This window comes from Sorghum bicolor, chromosome 9 (genome assembly GCF_000003195.3).
Source record: "Sorghum bicolor cultivar BTx623 chromosome 9, Sorghum_bicolor_NCBIv3, whole genome shotgun sequence".
Lineage (NCBI taxonomy): Eukaryota > Viridiplantae > Streptophyta > Magnoliopsida > Poales > Poaceae > Sorghum > Sorghum bicolor.
In genome coordinates this window covers 57,358,245-57,375,472 of record NC_012878.2, presented here as the reverse complement: position 1 = coordinate 57,375,472, position 17,228 = coordinate 57,358,245, and the positions used below count along the sequence as shown (strand labels likewise).

At 44.5% G+C, this 17,228-nt stretch overlaps 2 protein-coding genes across 3 annotated transcripts; one reads left to right on the top strand and one right to left on the bottom strand.

Annotated features, from left to right (window-relative positions):
• On the top strand, window positions 7,469–12,922 carry LOC8063610 (mitogen-activated protein kinase 7). 2 transcript variants are annotated; one of them, XM_002441483.2, is made up of 10 exons: window positions 7,469–7,695; window positions 8,943–9,351; window positions 9,939–10,066; window positions 10,215–10,274; window positions 10,370–10,519; window positions 10,607–10,762; window positions 10,871–11,079; window positions 11,197–11,289; window positions 11,537–11,619; window positions 11,960–12,922. In XM_002441483.2, the coding sequence occupies exons 1-10, from the start codon at window positions 7,645–7,647 to the stop codon at window positions 12,391–12,393; spliced, it is 1,773 nt and encodes a 590-aa protein (XP_002441528.1). In that variant the 5' UTR covers window positions 7,469–7,644; the 3' UTR covers window positions 12,394–12,922. The 2 variants fall into 2 exon arrangements, with proteins under 2 accessions (XP_002441528.1, XP_021303027.1); XM_021447352.1 differs by lacking the exon at window positions 7,469–7,695 and adding an exon at window positions 7,706–8,579.
• Window positions 13,753–14,705, bottom strand: LOC110430188 (protein ALP1-like). Its single transcript, XM_021447353.1, has 2 exons — window positions 13,941–14,705; window positions 13,753–13,864 (listed from the first exon to the last, which is right to left on the bottom strand). The coding sequence occupies exons 1-2, from the start codon at window positions 14,683–14,685 to the stop codon at window positions 13,815–13,817; spliced, it is 795 nt and encodes a 264-aa protein (XP_021303028.1). The 5' UTR covers window positions 14,686–14,705; the 3' UTR covers window positions 13,753–13,814.

The following is a 17,228-nucleotide window of genomic DNA, read 5'->3' as shown; positions in this document are numbered from 1 at the left end:
ATCAAATCTTGTGACATATGCATGAAGCACTAAATATAGACGAAAACAAAAACTAATTGCACAGTTTATCTATAATTTACGAGACGAATCTTTTGAGCCTAATTAGTCTATAGTTGGATAATAATTATCAAATACAAACAAAGTAATACATTGTCAAAATCCAAAATCTTTTCACAACTAAACAAGGCCCTGGTTCACTTGAATGTGCGAAACATCCACTTCAAGACCTTTTACCTACAACACATAAATTCACATAATTAGCATAATACATTCTTGAGAAGGTCTAGAATCTAGCAGACTTGACATGATAGTGTCCCTGCCCATTTGAGTGGCGAGACTTAGCCTGAGCAGTATACCCAACACCACCACAATACATGCGGAACGGGATGGCCTGTTTGTGGTAATCACATCCACAAGGTACCTTTTAGCCTTGGTGAGTGACAACATCCTGAGGGCAAAAGCAGTCTCAGGGTGTTCTGCAAGTATGAAAAAGTATTATTAGTATGATCTTCGAAACATAAATATTGCGCAAACTCGACAACTGTCTACATGTGTTGTACATGGAGGAGGGCTGACCATTAGGTGAAAACTAAGAGTAATTTTGTCCTAAGTGTATCCTCTTACAAACCTTGATGCCACAATTTTTTAATAATATCAGAAGGGTATTGTTGCAACAAGCACGGGCAGCTAGATGTGTTGGGAATATCTGCATAAAAATTATTTGTTACTTTGTAATATTTAAAGCACCAACATGGCAAGGTCCTATAGGACCACGACCAACACATGGTTTCATGAGTCCAAACATAGGTAGTGCACTTGGGGACATTGAGATGGGTAGAAAACCTCTGGCTCTTTATAATTAGATACTTACAAGTTACAACTGCGTCAACCGCTCAATGCCATGCGATTCAGAAAAGGTAGAACATCGTCAGGTGTGCACATAATTATCTTCTAGCTTGATGAGGGGAGGTTGTACAACATCTTACCAAAAGTATTTTTCGATAACTTGATTTGATGATATTGTAAGATGCGTCATAGTCAACCTCTAGAACTTTGTAGTAGTCCTGCAATAATAATTAAGTTTATGAAACAAATATAGTATATGAGCCCTGAATAGAAACCATTTTGCTGCATCTATGATCAACACTAAGTTTTAAAGCAGTTAGATGGTTGAACTGAAAACCGATGCATATGTACTTGCATGATGGCCACAAACTTGAATGCTACTTACATTTCAGGAGGATAAATAAGTCAATCCCGGGTTGAGCAAGCCTATTTGGCCACTTGTAAACAACCAAACATATAGCTTTGTGCACTCCATGATAATTCTCACTGGGTACATATCCTGATCCCTTTCGATCTACCTATCCAAATGCCACCAAGGTGGGGTGGATGAGGAGCACAGGGCTATGAACATTAAGAGCAAAGCAGATCAAAGCACACAGAAGGCCTGCACCCTGTCAGCAATCAGTGATGTATACTAATGAATATACTATGAAAGGCTCATCAACTGAAATAATTTGATGAACTATATGTTATTTTCTGTAAATCTAGTTTTATGATTTATATGCCAACAAATGACTGTGTTAAATATGTCTACTTTGAATGCTTAATCCAGGTCCTTTCTTGTAAGAATAATGACCCTATGTGGCTGTAGTGCTCCATTTTGACATTAGCTATTCAGTTAAATTTGTTAAAAAGCATTATGCTCCTATTACAACTGTTAGATCACACTCAAAGGTAAACAAGAGGCATCTGCTAAAATTTTTGGCCGTGCTAAATACATATTTCATCTGAATGGGATCTACACAAAATCATCCTTATATACTCTACAGTCTTTTTTTTTACAAATGATGTTATATTAATATAACAAACAAAAATTTTCACAAGATATTTATTATTCCTTGAGGATTAAGTCATGCCAGAATCAGATTAGGAGAGTTGACATGTACAAACGATTAATGAAGCAAATCAGATTTGGAGAGTTGCAGGCATGTGCCTTTCTTACCCTGTATTCCCAGTCCCAGTCTCTTCTATGCACATCACACAAGCCTCAATGTTTTAGTACAATGGAGCAAGAGAGAAGTAGAATGTAAAATTGTTGCAGTACAATAGAGCCAGACAAATGGAGAATGTAAACAATCATATTGCTACAGAGGCAGAAATGCAGATATTTGGGCACTGCATAGAAAACTGCAGCAGTAGATTCAATAGCAGGGCGTGAAGATTTCCAGAAAGGTCATTGAATCAGTTTCAATACTATCACCTCAGATTTCAATGGCAAATGTAGACTACGGACTACCAGTACTTCTATTCATAAAGATTTGTGATCAGCTGAAGACAATAAAAACATAGACAAATAACAAAAGTTATTGATGATAACGGGCTGCTGATGCTCTGAACTAAAACGATTTTTTTTACAACACTCAGACCTTAGACAAGACTTAAAAACTGAAGCTAGCATTCCCACAAGACAGGGTAGCTATTGTTACAGCGCAGAATTGAAGTAGGCATCCCATTATGCCGCACTTTAGAAAATGATGCAGGACACCAGCTACACATCTAGTTTTTCAAAATTTGTCACAGACAAGTCAAATTAAAACTGGGTAGTGCTTTGCAACAAGATCTGTCCAAAAGAGAAGTAAAGGGAAGAGAAGGGGTGAACATACCTGCTGGGTACCCGACGAACTGATGAAGGAACCGACAAAGAATCGAGTGCGTGGCGTGCGGCGGCGGAGACCCTCAGCGCGTGGCGTGCAGGAGCATGAAGCAGACCGGTGGCGGGGTGGCATCATGGCTCCTGCTTCGTCGACGAGCGGTGGCGGAGTTGGCCATGAGGAGCAGCTCTTGCTCGGCGGCGCTTGGCCTCCCTCGCACGGCCCCTGTACCACCGGCGGCAGCGGCTCCCTGGTGATGATCTTGGGGGAGGGGAGGAGTCGATGTCGTGGTCGCTCGAACAATATAAAGGACGGAAAAAACGATGATGTGAGGGATCGAACCGTGGCTGCTCGGGCGTGGGCCTGGGGCTGGTGCGGGAACAGGAGTGAGCGCGCGGGCGATGACGAGCGAGCATGCGAGCCAGCGAGGGATCGCAAGCCTGTGAACGATTGGAGTCCAAATGTTTTAGTGGTAGAGATATACTACCAGTGCTCTACGCTGATTTTTTTCCCTTAGGCCTTGTTTAGTTCTAAAAAATTTTGCAAAACAGGTACTGTAGCACTTTCGTTTGTTTGTGAAAAATATTGTTCAATTATGGATTAACTAGGCTCAAAAGATCCGTCCCATCAATTCCGACCAAACTATGCAATTAGTTTTTATTTTCGTCTATATTTAATACTCCATGCATGCGTTTAAAGATTCGATGTGACGAGAAATGTGAAAAATTTTGCAAAATATTTTGGGAACTAAACAAGGCAAAATGAACAAAAACATGGGTACTCCGCACATCGGCACCTCGGATTCGGATGCTGTGTGCTGTCGCTGCTGCCCGATGGAATGAATGATGATGGGTCGTGGGTGTGTACTGTAGGCTAGGGGTATCAATATCGATCATTGTCATCAATATACTGTATACTAGTAGTAGTAGTAGTGAATTCGTAGGGAACGACGACGTACCGCGTAGGCTTGCCATCAGTGCCATGCATGAAGGAAAAACGACGGCCAGCCATTCCTTTGTTTGAACAGACAAAACGAAAAGCTGGAGTCCGTATGCCGGAGAAAGAAAAGGTAATCAATTGCCGACAGCTGCTTGCAATAATACTAATAATAATAATACACTACTAGTAGTAAATCGCTGATAGGGAAGCCGAGAGTGCCTGCAGCTGCACGGCCAGTGTATGGCTCTCTCGTGCACCTCTGCTATAATAGCCTGATTTTTTAGTCCTCCTATATGTGGTCAAAACTAGAATAGCCTGACGGCCCCGATTGCTCCCACACACACCTCCCACGTGTCTCCAACCACTGGACCAACCACCGTAAAATCCCCCGTTTCCACCGGGACCATCGTCCGAGGCTCCTCCGGTTTCCTGCTCCTGCACCTGCAAAAACACGCGTGTTTCACGCTGGGTTATTACGGCCCCGCTCGTGTTTCTTGCTCTAGTTTTTGCTTCTTCATTCATCAGTCTCCACATGCCGCCGATCGGCGCGCACCCTAACCTACTACAGTACTGTACGACGTAGGAGACGCGTGCGCAGCGCGACGCGTCTACAGCAGGCAGTGTGCACCGCCGCAGCACGCGGTGTGCGGCGGGATCACGATGCGTGGGGGGGCAGGCAGAGGCAGACACACGCCGAGCCACCGAGCCAGCGAGCGAGCGAGCGAGAGAGAGAGAGAGAGAGAGAGAGAGAGAGAGAGAGAGAGAGAGAGAGAGAGAGAGAGACACACACACACGAGACGGGCGGACGGACGGAGCGAGTACGGCGCGCGGCCCTTGTAGTAGCGTCGTCCGGAGTACGCACGACGGATACGAGCTGGTACGGCCGTGGCCGCACATGGCTGGCGAGATCCCGATGGATTTCGGCATGTGCGTGCCCATCGACCACCCATCCCACCCGCAGCTCGATCACACTCCACAGCGGCCACTCCGTTGCTTCGTTTCACGCGCGTGCTGCCGGGGACCAGCTAGCAGAGCCGATCGAGCTCGCTCGATCGTCACGGGGGCAACCGGCAACGTGCGTGTTCCATGCCGGGCAAATATTCTAATCGGCAATCGCTGTGCCGCCGCAACCGCCGAGGCAGCAGATCCGGATCGGGGCCCGGCACCCGGACCCGCCGCCAGATCTCGATCATTTTTGCTTTCGTTCGCGCGCGCCTCAACGTCGCGAGAGGTCGCGGTCACAGGTCGTCACAGCGTGCTGATGGGGGAAAGGTGGTGACTCACTAGCAGTAGCAGTAGTAGCAAGGCTGCAGGAGTGATTCCTAGTGGTGCCACGTCGGCCGGGTGACTTGGACGAACATGTTGGGGCCCGGGGAGTTTATGTGTGTGTGTCTGTGCGCGCGCTCGTTGACCCTCCTAAAGAGCTTCTTGGCGTGTGAAGACACGCAAAACCAAACCATCGACGTTAGGAAACTGTTTGTTGATGCATGCATGCTTGGCACATGCTCATTTTTAATATTTTTTCTGCCCTTTTTGCCGTCTGGATGTTTTCAAAAGGAAAGGTTTATTTTGTTCACACGTATCGCTAATGCTGTAGCGTGACTGTGCTATTTCATCTCGTCATGGTGACTGCTCTGGCAAGTTAATACAATAGCGTAAGAAGGGAATGGGTGTTGGGACGCCCGAGCGCCGTGGTTGGAGGAAAAAGAGAGAGAAGCTATTGGATGAAAAATATTGATGAATATATAATGGGTCCAAGATTCAACCATGGAAAGAGGGATGAAATAACCACGCATAGTGACCCTTCAAATAATATTGTACTCTGCTTGTCTGAAAAAAAATATGATTCTAGCATAGTACCAACTATAACCATATACTATAGTTTAACCAAGTTCCCACAAAACATATCATGATCTCAAATATATATTGATAGATTCGTCATTGAATAAAATTCATACCTATCTGTTGTCATAAATTTTGTTTCATTTTTTATAAATTTGGTAAAAGTCTAGATAGTTAGTCTCGAGTTAAAATTAGAATTAGTATTTTTTTATAATGGAGGTAATATAAATCAGACAAACAAGAGGAGTAAATTTCGCTGTCACACATATTAGTGGACATATACACACCCATAACATTAAAAATCGGTCCCTGTTTCCCATGTGAAGAAAGATAATTTATCCATTGGTAGAACCCTCAAAATAAGTCTGTCCTATTAGCATTTGACAAATCAGAACATACGATTGAAGCACCCCCACCAAATCTACCGGTCATGCTAAGAAAAAAAACCCCCTCATCCAATCGTGAATATAAGTCCATTTAACCTTTTCCGAGTTGCATCAAGTATAATATAAACTATGGTGGATCTCTGGTGTAGCTTTTTCGTTCCTCATTATTTATATCCACCTCTATTAAAATATACACTGATCAGTACGTTTATGACACATCTTAACTTTAACAATGATTTATATATGATAAATTCATAAACATGATCATTGCACCTCTGGTGTATCCCACCTTGATTTCTTGCGTCCAAGTTGGCATGGACAAAAATGCTACGTACTGTACTGGGGATCAAAGCAGCAGATCTCTCTTTGTCTCTTCGATCGTCATCTTTCACCGAACGTAAGTAAGGAGGCCGAGGTAATAATAATAATAACACGCACGCAGCAACAAAACCACGCCCTAAGTAGTACCTTACTGGAACCTGCACGCAATGCAAGGTTACAATTTGCAAAACTGTCTCTCAAAACCGACAAGGGAAGCACGCAATAAACTAGGTTATCCTCTCCACAGATCACAGCAGCCCAAGCTCACGACTCACCACCGACTCCTCACTCCTGCAATCCACGAGACAAAACCACCGGGGAGAAAAAAAAACCATCGCAGAATCCGATGCATGCGTACGTGCTTAAACTACCGCAGAAAGGGCAGCAACAAACAAGCTAGCGAGCTGTTGTGCTTAAACAAGCGTGCAAAGCGCTGCATGAGTGCCAATTGCCATACAAAAAAGATCGGTTGGGACATCAGGCTCACGCTACAGCGCCAACGGAACGCGCCACCTACTCCACTCCACTCCACCACCAGCGGCAGCGGAGGAGGGGACGACACGAGGATGGCCCTGATCGTACCGCGCCGGATGGTACTTGCACTGGGGTTGGGTCCCCGGGCACATTCATCATTTAGCTCAATTGTCTCCGTGAGAGATTCTAGACCACACATATGATGTGTGGGAATCATGATTATTTTTGTGGTTGAGTGACGAGTCAGATCCAAGAACCGAGGGTCCGGTGCGAGTGCCAAGCATATTCCACTGCACATCGGTAGTGTCCCACTCATAGTGCCCCAAGCTTGCCGAAGATTGAAATAAAGCTAATGTACAGTAGTATATATAATATAAAAATAAAAAGTCATGCTATAGTGGTAGTACTGTGATTTGCTATGAAGACTGTATGTGCATACAATTCCAAGTAAAATCTTTTCTTTTTCTCTCAAAGGAAGCAACCTTTTGCTTTCTCTTTATTTGCCGTTTTTTGTTTACCCGGAATTACAAATTTCAGGATATTGTTTCCATTTTCTGGCGGTGTAAGATGCTACTACCAACACGTGGAAAAAGCAAAGAAATTATCCACTTCGCGGGTAAAAAAAAACCAGCAACACAAAGCCACGTCAACGCCAGAGCCACGTCAGGACCAGCACGGCATCAGACGCGGGGATGACGAAACTACCCCCTACGCCTTCCCCGAGACAACGACGCGTGCCGTCGCCGCAGTTCAGCCGTCGCCGTCGGCGGAGGAGGGGTAGGACCGTCCACCCGCTGCACCTCCCTCGACTTGTTTAACAATTGTAACACCCACCCACCCACCCACTCACCCACCCCGCTCCCGCTCATATAACCCAAGGGGACGCCGCTTCTGCTCCTCCGTCGTCCACTCCTCTTCTCCCCCTCCCCTCCTTGTCGTCCTTGCCTGCGGATTGGGGCGGCAGGCAGGCCGGAAAGGGGCTCTCTCACTTCTCCCGCGAGGTCTTCCACGGCTGCGGCCTGACGATGCCGGAGGCAAATGCCGGTGCGGTGGCGCACGCGGAGCAGAGGAAGAAGGTGGGGAGCTCGGTTCGACAGTGAAAAAAAGATTGCTTCTTTTCTCTGCTTTGTTGGTGCCATGGACGACCTGTGAAGGAGATCCCTGTGGGGGAATAGGGGGCCTGTGCGTTGAGCAGCGGCGCTCGTTTAGGAGGACTGGATAAGGATGCGGCTTCTCTCTGTGTGTTCCTCCGGATTTTGGCACGGCAGGAGGTGCTGGATTTGGGGGATTTGAATTTCTTGCGGTTTGGATCCTGGGTTGCTTGCTCCCTGCGCAAGAGAGAATATGCCTTTTCCTGGGAATGGGATTTACCGTACTGATTTCTTGCCTTGTTAGGAGATCCCGTCTTATCCGAATCATTCGAGTATTAGTCTTCCCCTAGAGTCCCTCCTCCTCGGTACTATATATCTGCGAGAAATCCACTCCCACTTTAAAGCTAGGTTTTCAGTTTCGAAATCCCCCCAAAATCTGGCTCTTTTTTCACGCCATCGTTAATAAGCGGGAGCGGTAATTCTTTAGTAGTAGGAGTAGACCACGCAACGCAAGACGGGTGGTCGAGGAGTCGTCTTGGTAAACAAAGGGTATTGGATTCGGGTGACTTGGTATGTTTATCCTAATCCAAGTCGCAGTATTTCCTTTCGTTTTGTGGACAGAGATGGCTGGCTTGGCTCTATATAAATATTCGGTGCCAACTGTGGGAGGTATATTTACCGTCTACTACTACGTATAGTTTAAGCAGAGTGGTGCCTGTTCAGAGGTGATCATTAGCCTTGGTAAAGGGTTTGAGAGATCAGGAGTTCTTTGGCCGGTCGCAAAGGTCAATCTGGGTTGGGTCGGAGGGGGTAGATGCTGCAGAGCTTTTGCGTTTGAGTTGGTTGGATTACTTGCCATCAGTTTGTCGGTAAGTAGAAACCGGGTCAAAAGATTCTACTATCCCATTGGTTAATTTAGTAATAGGAATCATTGTCTTGGTGCATGCCAGAAGTGGTTGCCTCTTGCTATATGTGGAAGAGTCGGTTTAGATGTTCCTGTTCCTGTCGGGGATCTCACCTCTGCCTACTTTGCTGTGCCGATTGTTCGATTTTGGTGGCTCAGCTTTTTAACACTCGAAAAACATGCAATTCTGCTGAATTTCTTGGCAGTTTCCAAGTCATATGTCATTGCTTACGTTCTTGCAATGGGTGACTTGAATATACGTTTCAGAAAAAAGGCTATTCACTAGCTGTGCAGGCAATCTTAACGTTTTCCTCTTTCAAACTTACAGAATTCACCAGAGATGGAATTCTTCAGCGAATACGGCGATGCCAACAGATACAGGATTCAGGAAATCATTGGCAAAGGAAGTTATGGGGTTGTTTGTTCAGCTATTGACCGACATACCGGTGAGAAGGTAGCGATCAAGAAGATACAGAATATCTTCGAGCATCTGTCCGACGCTGCTAGGATCCTCCGTGAGATCAAGCTTCTCCGGCTGCTAAGGCATCCTGATATTGTTGAGATCAAACATGTCATGTTACCTCCATCGAGGAGGGACTACAGAGATATTTATGTTGTATTTGAACTGATGGATACTGACCTTCACCAAGTTATTAAGGCTAACGATGACTTGACAAAGGAACACCACCAGTTCTTTCTCTATCAAATGCTGCGTGCGCTGAAATATATTCATACTGGTATGCGCCTTTAAAGATTCCTTATTTTAGCCTGAAAGGTCTTCTGACTAGCATTTGTAGTGTGATGTGTTGCTTTTCGGTTTGCAGTTAGAAGTATGACAGTTCTGACTAGCATTTGTACACGAATTCAACTTTAGACTTTAGTGCTAATCAATTATAAGGACTTACCTTAATGTCTGTATTGTATTCTCAATCATTCCTTTGCTTTCTCAAGTTAGCTTGGGGTTCTGATTATTTAGTGTTCCTTTCTTTGTGTGGAAAAAAAGAAAAACGAAATTTGATTGACATTCTCTGTGCTTAGATGGAAGTGTACATGTCTATACTTTTGATTTCAACATTTACCTTAGGAAACTACTTTTGCGTTGTCTGAGTGGATTCATCAAGTCTGCCTTGACTTCTTTACAATAATTTCCATGCATGCAGTTTAATATGTTTTGGTTTATTTTGTGTAAATCCTTATTGAAATTCTGGGAGATCGAAATGTGTGTGCTGAATTCACTTATAATATGTTATATGCATATGCATTTAGTTTATATCTATGGTAGAGTGACTTTGAGCTATGCTCTGACTGGTCTATTTTTTTCCAGCTAATGTTTATCATCGTGATTTAAAGCCAAAAAATATATTAGCAAATGCTAACTGCAAACTCAAGATATGTGATTTTGGGCTAGCAAGGGTTGCATTTAATGACTCTCCTACCACAGTTTTCTGGACGGTATGTTATTTTTACAGTAATCAATTCACAGTATCACATTTTACCAAAACCTCTTATGAGTTCTTAGCAATATTGTTGATTTAGTGTGTTCTGTACCTGAGTCCTACTTCGAACTTAAGCCTCAATGTCTGCCCTAAAATGATTGCAGGACTATGTTGCTACCAGATGGTACAGGGCTCCTGAGCTGTGTGGATCTTTCTTTAGTAAGGTACTCAATTTTCTCATACTATTGTTATGTCTTACCGGTATTTAGTTTGAAATGCCCTGTTATCCTGATGATATTAAGTTAATTCTCTTGTGCAGTATTCACCGGCTATTGATATGTGGAGCATCGGTTGCATTTTTGCGGAGATTTTGACTGGGAAGCCTTTATTCCCTGGTAAAAATGTGGTTCACCAGTTGGATTTGATGACTGATCTCCTGGGCACACCATCAGCAGAAACTATTTCACAGGTATGATTTAGTATTTATGTAAATATTGAGACATATCAAGCATAAATTATTGCTAAGCCTCAAATGTTTTTGTTCCTTCGTCTACAGATTCGAAATGAGAAAGCAAGGAGGTATCTGAGCAGCATGAGGAGGAAACAGCCAATACCCTTTTCAGAGAAGTTCCCCAATGCAGATCCTTCGGCGCTAAAGCTCTTACAAAGGCTTCTAGCATTTGATCCTAAGGATCGACCAACGGCTGAAGAGGTAGGTTTGTCGTAATGAAACATAGATTTTATGTTTACGCTGTTGTTATTTGTGTTACTTTGCAGAATTATATTCTAACAAAAATAAATGTGCTGTATGCATGACCAGGCGTTGGCTGATTCCTATTTTAAAGGCATTGCAAAAGTGGAGAGGGAACCATCCTGTCAGCCAATTTCGAAAATGGAATTTGAGTTTGAACAGAAGTTTACCAAAGAGGACGTCAAGGAACTTATATTCCAGGAGATACTGCAGTACCATCCTCAACTTCTGAAGGATTACAAGAATGGCTCTGAAAAAACGAGCTTTCTATATCCCAGGTTCTTACCTTGACTATATCTTTTAGTTTCTTTTCCCTCTTGTTATTTTGTTTCAATACGGTAGTATTCATGACATCCTTGATAGTTATTGAATATATATACTTTTTTATTTTGCAGCGCTGTTGACAGGTTCCGTAGACAATTTGCTAGCTTAGAAGAAAATGGAGGGAGGAATGCCACACTTGATAGGAAGCATGAATCTCTCCCAAGGTAACATAATCTTCTTTTCCTCTCAATGATTTGTGCTGCCATTTATTGGTTGCTGAAATTGATTAACCAGGGTAATGTATTAGTTACTCAATAGGATTTGTCAACTAGATATAGGATAGTGTAATGATTGTGTTTCTTGAAAGATTTATCCCAAGAGACCCTAAACCCTATCAGGTGATGGGTTGGCCTGGGGCGTCGCAGAAAATTTGCTCAAATTTGATTGCTGACCTTGATTTGCTGCTTGCAGGACAACTACCGTTCACTCCACTACAATTCCTGCAAAGGAAGGCCCAGCAGCTACCTCCCAGGTCGCTCAAAGGATTCCAGCAGGTAACCGTTTGCATTTCCTTGTTTAGATACACCCAAAAACCCAAAACTTTACAAGATTCTCCGTCACATCGAATCTTGCGGCACATGCATGAAGTATTAAATATAGATAAAAAGAATAACTAATTATACAGTTTACCTTTAAATCACGAGACAAATCTTTTAAGCCTAGTTACTGCATAATTAGACAATATTTGTCAAATAAAAACAAAATGCTACAGTATCAAAATTCAAAAACTTTTTGCATCTAAACAAGGCCGCTACCCATCAGTCTGTTTTTCAGTCACTCCTGAGTCCTGACTCCCAATTTTTCTGACATGCTTCATCTCTGCCAATCTTGCAGCTAGACCAGGAAGAGTGGTAGGTCCAGTATTACCATTCGAGAGTGCAAGCGTCACTGATCAACACATCGCGCGACGGGTGGCAAGGAATCAAGCTGTTCCTCCAGCAACCAACACCTCGTCAGTCTACTGCTACCACCTGAAATCAGACAGCTCTGACAGGCAGGAGCATCAGGTAGAGCGTGAGAAAGACCGGAGGCAGTATAGGCAAGGGCAGCATCTCATGGATGCCAAGGTAGCACCTGAGATGGGCCGGGACATACGCCCATCACAGTACTATGTCTCAAGGGGCATGCCCAAAGCTGATCTAACAGACAGGGCCACTCTCCATAGGAGCACGCTGCACGGCGTTGCTCCCTTCAATAGCATCGCAGCGGTCGCTGGTGGGTACAGTCAGGCCAGTGTTCTTCACTACGGAGTTACAAGTTTGTACTAGAGCAATGCCCTTGGGAGGGAGGGTAATAAGATGGGGAAACCGGAGTGCAGCTCCAGCTGCCCTTCCCTATGCCTGAAAATTCGGAGCACGCGCATACCTGTTCGACCATGCAGGTGTCCAGAAAGGATTTTCAGTCTGGGAAATGGCGTGTGTCGCCTTTCATTGCTCTTGTTTGATGAGCAATGGGGATGATCTCGGGCCAACGTTGTGATCTCCCTTATGCCGCAAGAAGTGAAGAGCAGAGCGGTTGCCAATTCTCACGGGTCACTGCCTGCCCCTTTCGAAGAAAGGGGGAAGATTATCCATCTGAAGAGAAGGCTAAGGGAAATTTGTGGATAGGTGTACAGTGCAACGCTTAATTTTGTAACCAACTGAAACGTTCTGTTCCAGTTATAAACATTTAAATCATATAATGATGATGTTTATAGGTGGAATTTTCCAAATGGCCATTACATATGTCTCCATCAAATTATATGCATATTCAGCGTACAATAATAGTTACGTCAAATCATTAACAGATTTGTATTCACAGTGGCTTTAAGATAGCATTGATTAATGTAATAATAACTAAGGCCCTGTTTAGATTGCAAAAATTTTGGCCAAAGTGGTAGATTTTTTTGTTGTCAGAACTTGAGCAGAGAAATCTGACACACACAAAAAATTTTCAGGTGTTTAGTTGAACAAATTTTTTTCTGACAAAATCTAGACTGCAGACACAGTTAGAAGGGCATTAAATGCTGTGTTTGGGACTGCATGCACATGCAAACGTTGCTTTGCATGCCGCATGCAGCACTTTCCACATCGGTGTCACTCATGCAAAGTTGCTTTGTCTTCAATCACAATGATATATATAAACAATAATAATTTGTATTTGTTCACAAACACTCAACCCTATTATTCACCACTGTCCCTATCACTATTATATGCCGAATACAGAGATTATTCGCACATCCACACTCAGTCCTCAACCCAGTACAAAAAATACAAGCACAGGAAGATCAAAACTGTTCATCCCAAAAAGATCTTTCAAACACCAGTGCACAACGCAGTGGCGATTGAATCACGAAACTGATTCATCACATTCCACTCATCCTCCACGACCTCAGGATCCGGCTGGAACTCAAATGCCTCTGGTGGCACATAGTTAGCATCCCTATTGAGCTGCTCAAAGTGCCTGTCATGCACTCCACTAGTCCTCATGAAATTGTGTAGTGCCATACAAAAGCATATTATCATGCTTTGCTTTACGGTGGAGTATGGGGGAACATCACGTAACATACGCCACTTCATTTTCATAACGCCAAATGCCCTCTCTACGACATTCCTAAGAGATGAATGCGTATAGTTGAAGATTTCTTCTTTACCTTGAGGGCCGACGTTTCTGTACTCTTGCATATGGTACTTGGTTCCCTTGTATGGGGCTAGATAACCAAGCCGGTTTGGGTACCCGGAATCAACAAGGTAATATTTCCTACAGTACCATATCTATGAGCAAAAACATGCCAATTTAGATAACAGGCACAACATGTAACCATACGACAATATACCTGGAGGTGGATGGGGGAACTGATCACCAAAAGTTGATGTTGCATCATTGAAGACTCTCATATCATGAGCAGATCCAGGCCATCCAGCAAGGACAAAACTGAACCTCATGTCGAAGTCACAGACAGCCAAGACATTCTGTGTGGTTCTACCCTTGCGGTTCAAGTACTGGACAAATAAATTACTAGGCACAGTTAATGGTATATGGGTTCCATCTATTGCGCCTATGCAGTCCTTGAAGTAGGGATAGAACCTAGGGCTTCTAAGTCTGTCATGCATTGTACTAAATGTAGGGTCAACAGGTTTTAGGATGTCGGCAGCTAATCTGTCCATACATACCAACACTTTGTTGAAAAGCCTAGAGATAGTACCCAGTGACCTCTCAAATCTTTCCTTAGCTTGCCTAACACTTTGACAGTCTCCAAGCATCCATAAGAAGATACCTAGTGCTTCTAAAGAGGTTGATTTCCTACTGGATTTGAGGCCATATGTTTCTGTCAGGACATCATGAAGTTTGTGAAACATTTCAGGGTTCATCCTAAACATGGTGTAACACCTATCAGGGTCATGTAGATTATCCATGACCCACTCTATTCCAGGCAATTTAGGGGTCCTATAAGGGCGCCTACTCAAGTACTTATCAATATGTATGGCTTGCTCTAACATACCACTGGTTCTTAATGCATGACTTGACATCAACTCGATCATAATCATGGTCTGAACGGCCTCGTCCCAATCATCTCCCATTGATACATCCTCACTGTGTTCAGCTGGTTGGGACTCGTCATCACTGCTGACATGTAGGTCTTCTCCATCCTGTCATCATCAGCATAGGTATGTCAGCCCCCCTTCCAATTTCAAATGATGTCCAAAACCCTAGCACAGCTCGATGGCCATGCAACAGAACAATGATTATCCACAGTATAAAGCAAAAAATAGAGAAACTAATCCACACAACTGCAATGAAGAAAGTTCAGATGACAAAGCACAAATCCTAGATGAACCCCACATTTGGGGCACTAAATTAGAGTTCAAATTATTCACCAAAGACTAAACGGATTACGACTAACTGCATTAGGACTTACTCTAACTGCATTACAACTAAGGCTAACTGCATGCACTTCAATTAAGCAGGGGAACTAGTTCTCCACCGGGAGGTTTTCTTGAATGATGATCCACCTAGCAGCATCGTCAGTGCAAGAAAGGAAGATGGCCAGATCAACTTCATCTCGGCAGATCTTCCTAACAGCCAGGAAGGAACTCCTGGTAGCTGCAGTAATTCCCATCCCCAATGCAATGTTATATGCCTGCTCGACCATCTGTTTCTTTGTCTGATGCTGATTAGGGGACTGTTGTGCCTGATGCTGATTCTTCTTTTGCTGCAACTCCAATATGGTACCAAACAAGTTTACCTTTTGCCTTTCAATGTCATTGGCCTCACGTTGGTTGCTATCCCAAGACTTAGCATTAGAGCTCCTAGTTTTCTTGCTAGGGCTGGAGGCTGTGGAATTAGTGCTAGAAAGCCTTTTGTGTACTTGGCTACCAGGGGTTGGAAATCCCTGACTTGCAGGGGTTGCAAATCCCTGACTACCAGGGGTTGCAAATCCCTGACTTGCAGGGGTTGCACCATCTGCCTGTACCTCATGCTGAGCATCCTCGTCATCGGAGTCCTCGACTCCAATGACATTGGTTGCCGCACCAGTTCCAGGCCTGTATGCAGTAGACCCATCAACTGTCCATCCAGCAAACATGTCATCAAGCTGCCCGAGGTAGTCAGGCATGCCTCCATCCCTTATTTTCAGCAAAGCCTTCTTGCCCTATAATAAGAATTGAACTATTGTAAGACTGCATGAGTAGGCTTGTATTGAAAACCTTAAACTATTTGCTGGTACCTTGCTCTCTTTCTCTCACCGGTCATCATCAGCATAAACATTGTAGCCACTACCTCCCAGGCCAGAAGACTTGCGCAACGAATTGCATAACCTCCACTCGGCCTTGAGTTCTTGCACTTTACTGTTGAACTGTTCCCTCTCATGCACTAAACCAGTAGCCAAGAAGTACTTGTGCTTGATGTCCTTCCAGCCAGCGCTGCTCATGACGCCGTTGTTGTAGTTGCCGTTTTTAATTTGGGAGTGGTAAATGTCAATGAAGACACGCAGTCTCTTTGGATCCCAACTACCCTTGTGTTTTAGTACCTAGACCAGAGAACTACTTAAATACCAGAGAACAACTATATTACTAATTACTCTAGTGCGTAAACTAATTACCAGATAAGTACCAGAGAACTACTTAAATACCAGAGAACAACTAAAACTAAATACAGAGAACTACTAAAACTACTTAAACAACTAAATACCAGAGAAATACTTAAATACCAGAGAACAACTAAAACTAAATACAGAGAACTACTAAAACTACTTAAACAACTAAATACCAGAGAACTACTTAAATACCAGAGAACAACTAAAACTAAATACCAGAGAACTCCTAAAGTAATCAATCTAGTACGTAAACTAAATACTATATTACTAATTACTCTAGTGCGTAAACTAATTACCAGATAAGTACTTAAATACCAGAGAAGTTCTAACTAATTACTCTAGTGCGTAAACTAAATGTCATTGTAAGTAAACTCACCGGGTAGCGAAAGCCGTCCATGCCGGGGAAGAACTGCTGCTGGTCCGGGTTGTCTTCACGGCCGGCCCTTGCAGCGCGGGGACGGGCCTTGCGAGCGTTCGCACCTCCGCCTGTGGATCCGCGGCCACCAGATCCGCTCGGGACGAAGGGAGCGCCGGATCCGCGGCCACCAGATCCGTCCTGGCCGAAGGGGACGCCAGAGTACCCATACCCTCCCGGAGAGGATATGGCCCCCCCAGATCCTCCAGGCATCCAATGCATCCGGGAGGACGACGGGGGTTGAAGGAAAACCCCGTCTGTGGGGGAGTCCTCAACGCGGCGCGGCGGATTGAAACTCAGTGAACGTGAAGCAGAACGGGGGGGGGGGGGAACGGCCTGACCTAGACCGATCTGAGTCAAATCTGACTCGTAGTTGATGTCCAGCGACGCCAGCCTTGGGTTGATGCCACTGCTGCTGCCGGCGCCGTTGAAGCTCGGACGGGGCGCCTCGACGGTGGCATCGTTGCTGGTAGGCTCCTGGACTCCGAATACCGCCTCGTCGGAGAAGTGGCCGCCGCTGAAACAATCACCGTGCGCGCCGTCCATGAGAAGGGATACAGTTTAGGGTTTGCGGCGGCGGCGGAGGAGGAACGGCTAGGGTTTGCGGCGGCCGG

Excerpts from the sequence above, each read along its gene's own strand:
- LOC8063610 (XM_002441483.2), top strand. The coding sequence starts at position 7,645 with ATGCCGGAGGCAAATGCCGGTGCGGTGGCGCACGCGGAGCAGAGGAAG. Across the intron at positions 9,352-9,938 it reads GCTGAAATATATTCATACTG|CTAATGTTTATCATCGTGAT; the intron begins GTATGCGCCTTT and ends ATTTTTTTCCAG. Across the intron at positions 10,520-10,606 it reads CAGCAGAAACTATTTCACAG|ATTCGAAATGAGAAAGCAAG; the intron begins GTATGATTTAGT and ends CTTCGTCTACAG.
- LOC110430188 (XM_021447353.1), bottom strand. The coding sequence starts at position 14,685 with ATGGGAGATGATTGGGACGAGGCCGTTCAGACCATGATTATGATCGAG. Across the intron at positions 13,865-13,940 it reads GTTCCCCCATCCACCTCCAG|GAAATATTACCTTGTTGATT; the intron begins GTATATTGTCGT and ends ATGGTACTGTAG.